The following is a 6,766-nucleotide window of genomic DNA, read 5'->3' on the forward strand; positions in this document are numbered from 1 at the left end:
GGAGACAGAAAAGCTGGGGAGGATTTCCGCTGTATCAGTGTGCAATCCCAGAGGACCAGGCGCTCCCTGGGGACTGTATTAACTCCAGGTCCCTGTCCACCAAACTGCCACCTCTCCCCAGAATGAATCTCTTGGATGATGCATTTGGCTTCAGTGTTACTGCAACACCTTCTGTTAGGATTTCGTACTTGCAGACTGTTTAATTAGTTAACTGAGGGGAGAAGGTTTGTTTGGGCAAGATAGGTGGGGGAATGAATTAGGTAACTGCCAGGGGTAAACTCATCAAATACTGTAAATGGCTACTGGACTGCATCAACAAGTGGGAAATCACCGTGATGGCCAAGCGAACATTTCCCGAAGCTTTGTAGTCAAAGTATCTGCTAGGGTGCATAGTTACTGTGAGAAAAGGTGACATGGGGAGCTTCACTGAGACATCCAATTGTACAGAAAGCTTCTTATTCTCAACATTTACCTGGAGTTCAAAAAAAGACACTTGCTTCTTCCTTAGTATCATCTCTCCTAAGATACTTAAAAAATATATATATTTATTTATTTATTCCCTTTACTGCCCTTGTTGTTTTATTGCTTTAGTTATTCTTGTTGTCGTCTTTGTTGGCTAGGACAGAGAGAAATGGAGCGAGGAGGGGCAGACAGAGAGGGGGAGAGAAAGAGAGACACCTGCAGACCTGCTTCACCGCCTGTGAAGCGACTCCCCTGCAGGTGGGGAGCCGGGGGCTCGAACTGGGATCCTTATGCAGGTCCCTGCGCTTTTGCACCTCTTAACCCACTGTGCTACAGCCCAGCTCCCCCTAAGATACTTTTAACACTAATAGGCGGAAATATTTATGTTCTGTCTGTGATACTTATCTGGTATACAGTATCATTAGACTATTCCTATTGTTTTAATTTTTTTTTCTTTTTCTAGTAAGAGCTGTGAATATTTTGAGGAAAGATTTCGTCCTATTCATATTTCTATAATACCAGTAAATGATGTTATGTGTTGAATTCAAAATTTATTAGTAATCAAGCCTTACTTACTGAGACAGTTCTCTGTGCTCTGAATGAGGAAGGATAGCCCTGACATGCAAATCATAGCTCTCATTCTAAAGAAGATAACACTATATTGAGACCAAAAAACAAACCCCAAAATACTTAATATTGGAAGCTCACATTATTGTCACTAAAATCTTATAAAACAAACTTGTAAAAATCATTCTAAATGAACATGCAAGATAGACCGACATACAGACAAAGGAAGAATCAATAAAAATTCCCACCAAAATTCACAGGAAAGTGAGGCAAAGGCAGTGGCAATGGGAACAGTCAGAAAGGACACATTAAAGGAATGAAAGGAGAGTGAACACATTCACAGAGATTTAGAAAACTAGAGAAACAGAGCATAACTGTAGGAAAAGACTTGCTTTGTCACAATGCAAAAATAAAAACATAGTAATGAGTAATAAAAACAAGAAGAGGCAAAACTGATAGTCACTAACAAAGGGGTTTGTGCCTGCTGCATGTCAGCAGAGACCCAACCTGGGGCTGCGTTGCGAATGAGGAAATAAAAGTGGCTCCCTTCTCACAAGATGTTGAGTGCAGATGATACTAAAGTAAGAGTCAAAGCTCTGTGAGCTCTCCAAATGCCTATTAGACTGAATTCTTCTTTCTTTAAAAAAAAAAAAAAAGTATTCCCTTTTGTTGTCCTTGTTTTATTGTTGTAGTTGTTGTTATCGACGTCATCATTGTTGGATAGGACTGAGAGAAATGGAGAGAGGAAGGGAAAACAGACACCTCCTGAGCTGCATCACTGCTTGTGAAGCGACTCCCCTGCAGGTGGGGAGCTGGGGGCTCGAACCAGGATCCTTATGAGGGTCCTTGCGCTTTGCGCTACGTGCGCTTAACCCACTCCGCCACAGCCTGGCTCCCTGAATTATTCTTGTATGAAGAACAAATATGATCTTAGACCTCCCCCTCTCCCAAGGAAAGACAAAAATATTGTCAGAAAATAGACACTTAAGAACTTCCTTTTTTAAAAAAAATGATATTGAGTATGATGATTCTGTACTTTTTGAAGCTTGCAGTGCACTCCTGCTGAGATCCACTGATTTTTTTCCACCCACTACCTCAGTGGTCTTTTTTTTTAAGTTTTTTTTTTTTTGGTTATCTTTATTTATTTATTGGCTAGGGAAAGCCAGAAATTGAGAGGGGGGGTGTGATAGAGGGAGACGCCTGCAGCCCTACTTCATCACTCCTGAAGCTTCCCCCTGCAGGTGGGGACCAGGAGTCCTTGCGCACTGTCACATGTGCTCAGCCAGGTGCTCCACCGCTGAGCTCCTCTCAGTGGTCTTAAATGACTGAAGAGAAGACTATTTGGCCAGACAGCAGAGCTCACCTGGGCAGGTGCCTGTTTTGTCACTGATATGACTCAGGCCTGAGCCCACTGCCACCCAGACGAGAGAAAGATTTTGTGCTGTGACATCTTCATTCTTTCCGTGTAAATGTGTGTGTGTGTGTGTGTGTGTGTGTGTGTGTGTGTCTGAGAAAGTCAAAGTGTGAAGCCCTGGTGAAAGCAACAAACGTACGTGACAGTCATACAGCAACAGCACATGTCAGAATGAAAAACAAAACAAAACAACAACAATTAATGAGTATCTTTATAGTTCCTCAATGAATGCCTTTTAAAGAATGAAACATGCTAGGCTCTCACGATCAAAAGAGAAAAAAAAAATTCCAGGTCCATGTTATAGAAGATCCTGGAAGCCACATTACCTTTACTTGTCTCATATTCAGACTTAACAGGTCAGAAAGCAAAAGAATTTGTATGATTCAGAAGCAGTTTAGAAATGATGACTTTCAGTACCAGCAAAATAGCTCACTTGGGTAGTGTGCTGCTTTGCCATGTTTTAAGACTCAGGTTTGAGCCAGCCCCACCACCCTGAAGGAAGTTTAAGTGCTGTGGTCTCTCCCTAGCTCTCAGTAGGCGTCTCGGACTCCACAGAGGAAGAAGAGTAGGGGGAGGAGAAAAACAAACAAAAAAACACATTGACTTTCTGGTCAATTACAAAGACTCTAACCTGCTTTCAAACGATATTCCCTGGTAACTGCTATACTCATAAACTTTCAAAACCACTTTATTAGCCTAATACAAACGCATTCAGCCCAGTTCACTTTTGCAGGCAATATTCCATAGGATCCATTATGATCTAAATGTTGATTTTTAAGGGAACGACATTAAGGAATGTATTTAATGCTGGAGGAAATAGAAAGATACTCAAGGCCTATATTGTGCCAGGTCCTGTTAGTCATTTCCAAGTCTGTTAATGCACTAAACCTTCACTATAGGAGCTGAGGCGTGAACTGTGTGTGTAACCCTAGAGAAAACCGACCTCAGGTTAAATGTGTCATCCGTCTCAGAATGGCTTCTTTCAATAAATAAATCTCATTCCTGAAAGTCCGAGTCGGACCTGGGAAAGAGAGGCCCTGGCCCCCTTGAGTGGTGAAATGTACCTCGTGTAAGAGACAATAGCTACTTGTGTCCTGGGCCGGACTGGCGTGGCCTCCTGAGAGGCGAAACTCAACCTGCAGGGGCTGTTGAGGGAAACCTTTGGAAAGGGGAGTTTTTTTTTTTTTTTTTTTTCTGGGAAGCAGACTTTCTAGGAAAAAAACATATTTTAATAAAAGTTAGGCCTGGGCTGGGGAAGAAGGGGGCAGGGGCAATGACCGGGGGTTGAAACGTGGCAGGAATCCTGCAAGCAGTCTGGAGAAGGAGGGAGGCTGCAGGTTTGGCTCCATCCTAGCGGCCCAGAAGCCTGCGGGGGCGGGCGGAGGAGGAAGCCACAGCCTGGGGGAGGGTTTGGAGACCCCTGCGTGTGGGCCAGGCTCACCGGCCCCTGCGCGGGTGGGCTGTCGGGGGGCCCCACCCCCAGGCGGCCTGTCCCCACCCCCGTCCCCGCCCCCCACTTTCCAGCGCGGCTGTCGGAGGGGGGCGGGAAAAGTGCGAGCGGGTGGGGGAGACAAAGCCTCTTGGAAAGGACTGAAAGGAGGTGCAGCCCCCTCCCCACCCCCTAGCCCAGCCCCCGGGCGCTCGCGGGGAGCGGGGCGCAAGAGTTTCGAGGGGGGGTCCCCGCCGCCACAACCCAGGTGAGCCCCCCGCCCGGCCAGGCCTGGCCCGAGGCAATCCGCCCAGCTGATCCTCTGTCTCTCCCCCAGCCCCTCGGCCCCCGCGGGGCCCCGCGCAGGGTGGGCGCTGCGGTCACGATCTGGGGGGGGGGGTCCCGGGGCTTCCGACCGCCCGCAGACCCCGCGGGCACCCCCAGGCCTTGGCGGCTGGCTGGCGAGCGGCCCGGCGGGGCCTGGTGTCCGCGGCGCCCGCGAGCCGAGCGCGCAGGAGGCTGCAGGCCGCCCGGCCACTTGAGGCTTCACCCGGCGGGCTGGGCCACCCCGCGCCGCTGTCCCGGGGGCCGCAGTCGGGGCCACCTGCAGGGGGGGGGGGCGACCTGGGGTGACCCGGGGCCCCCGAGCTAGCGGCGCATCAGGTGATCCGGCACCAGCACCAGCGGCGCGGGGTTGCGGCGGCCCATCCCGCAGTCGGGAGGGAAGGGAGGAAAGGGAGCCGCCGCCGGGGCGCGGGGGTGCGGGGGGGCAGCCCCGGCCTTTCCCCGCCCGGAAGGCGCCGTCCCCGCCCCCAGCGCCCCGATGCTGCCGGGGGTCGCCGCCGGGTCCCCCCGGCAGGACGCGCACGTGCCGCTGGACCCCAAGTTCCGCCGCGCGTCGCTCTACGTGGGGGACCTGCCGGCCGACGTGACGGAGGACGCGCTGTTCCGCAAGTTCAGCGCGGCGGGCCCGGTGCTGTCGGTCCGCGTGTGCCGGGACCCGCGCACCCGCCGCCCGCTGGGCTACGCCTACGTGAACTTCCTGCGGCCGGCCGACGCGCAGCGGGCGCTGGACACCATGAACTTCGACGAGCTGCGGGGCCGCGCCATGCGCCTCATGTGGTGCCAGCACGACGGGCGGCTGCGGCGCTCGGGCGCGGGCAACGTGTTCATCAAGAACCTGGACCGCTCCGTCGACGCCAAGGCGCTGCACCGCCGCTTCTCCGAGTTCGGCCCCATCCTGTCGTCCAAGGTGATGAGCGACGAGCGCGGCGGCTCGCTGGGCTTCGCCTTCGTGCACTTCCAGGAGCCGCGCGCCGCCCAGCGCGCCATCGCCCGCATGCACGGCGCCCGGCTGGGCGCGGCCCCGCTCTTCGTGGCGCCCTTCCGCAGCCGCAGCGAGCGCGCCGCCCGGGCCCCGCCGGCGGACCCCGACCCCGACCCCGGCCCCGACCCCGATCCCGATCCCGATCCCGGCCCCGATCGCGATCCCGATCCTGATCCCGGTCCCGGCCCCAGCCCCGATCCCGATCCCGGCCCCGATCCCAGCCCCGATCCCGGCCCCGACCCCGATCCCGATCCCGGCCCCGATCCCGGCCCCGATCCCGGCCCCGATCCCGACCCCGATCGCGATCCCGATCCCGGTCCTGATCCCAGCCCCGGCCCCGGCCCCGACCCTGGCCCCGACCCCGGCCCCGGCCGCCCCTTCACCAACCTCTACGTCAAGAACCTGGACCCCGACGTGGACGAGCGCGGGCTGCGCGAGGCCTTCAGCCCCTTCGGGCGGCCGCTGAGCGTCAGGGTGATGACCGACCCCGCCGGCCGCTCGCGGGGCTTCGGCTTCGTGAGCTTCGGCTGCCCCGACGCGGCGCGCAGGGCGGTGGAGGCCATGCACGGGCGCCACCTGCGCGGGCGGCTGCTGTTCGTGGGCCGCGCGCAGAACAAGGCCGAGCGCCAGGCCGAGCTCCGGCTGCGCTTCCAGGCCGCCCGGCACCAGCAGCAGCACCTGCAGCAGCACCTGCAGCACCTGCAGCAGCACCTGCAGCACCAGCAGCAGCACCAGCAGCAGCACCTGCAGCACCAGCAGCAGCACCTGCAGCACCAGCAGCAGCACCAGCAGCAGCACCTGCAGCACCAGCAGCAGCACCTGCAGCAGCGCGGCCTGCCCGCCAAGCTCTACGTCAAGAACCTGGACGAGGCCGTGGACGACGAGCAGCTGCGCCGCGAGTTCGCGGCCTTCGGCGTGGTCAGCAGAGCCAAGGTCATGCGGGAGCACGGCCACAGCAAAGGCTTCGGCCTGGTCTGCTTCTCCGACCCCGACGAGGCCGCCCGGGCCTTGGCGGCCATGAACGGCCGTCTGCTGGGGGCCAAGGCCCTGAGCGTCGCCCTGGCGCGGAAGCCCGGTGAGCCGGCCGCCCCTGCCCAGCTCCGCGCCCCGGGCCTCTGGGCACCCGGTGCCGACCGCTGAAGGGCCTTCGATTCCTGGGGGGGCTGCGGTCAAGGGCAGGGACACGGGTTCTTAGCAAGAGAGCGTGTATTCTTCTGATGCGGACGTGGCTTTCCTAGCAGGAGAGGTGATGATGATCCATGGTTTCACATTGTGAGCCAGCAGAAGGCAGGTGGTGAGTGGAGTATATTGCCTTTTGTTTTGACCGTAAGGATAGCCTTCCTTTCTCCTCTTGAAAAACCCGCAGCGAGCAGTTCTGACACTTCAGGATTGCAAAGTGGATTATTTTCACAATGGCAAAGCGGTGTGTTTTTCGCAGCCGAAAGGTTTCGATTTTTTTTTTTCTCATTGAAAAAAAGTTTAGGAATGGCTAGTTTAGTATCTAACTGCAGTTTGATCTTTCAAAAACCAGGAGGTGATTAGATGCCTTCTCATTGTCTGGGTTCTA

General features: G+C 55.5%; 1 protein-coding gene across 1 annotated transcript; it reads left to right on the top strand.

The window, feature by feature from the left end:
- Positions 1–4,649: 4,649 nt before the first annotated feature.
- On the top strand, positions 4,650–6,339 carry PABPC4L (poly(A) binding protein cytoplasmic 4 like). The gene is made up of 3 exons (XM_060179163.1): positions 4,650–5,300; positions 5,577–5,853; positions 5,980–6,339. Exons 1-3 carry the CDS (start codon positions 4,696–4,698, stop codon positions 6,337–6,339), a joined length of 1,242 nt encoding a protein of 413 aa, XP_060035146.1. The 5' UTR covers positions 4,650–4,695.
- The last annotated feature ends 427 nt before the right edge of the window (positions 6,340–6,766 follow it).

This window comes from Erinaceus europaeus, chromosome 19 (assembly GCF_950295315.1).
Source record: "Erinaceus europaeus chromosome 19, mEriEur2.1, whole genome shotgun sequence".
Lineage (NCBI taxonomy): Eukaryota > Metazoa > Chordata > Mammalia > Eulipotyphla > Erinaceidae > Erinaceus > Erinaceus europaeus.

Excerpts from the sequence above, each read along its gene's own strand:
- PABPC4L (XM_060179163.1), top strand. The coding sequence starts at position 4,696 with ATGCTGCCGGGGGTCGCCGCCGGGTCCCCCCGGCAGGACGCGCACGTG. Across the intron at positions 5,301-5,576 it reads GCCCGGGCCCCGCCGGCGGA|CTTCACCAACCTCTACGTCA; the intron begins CCCCGACCCCGA and ends CCCCGGCCGCCC. Across the intron at positions 5,854-5,979 it reads AGCTCCGGCTGCGCTTCCAG|CAGCACCAGCAGCAGCACCT; the intron begins GCCGCCCGGCAC and ends CAGCACCAGCAG.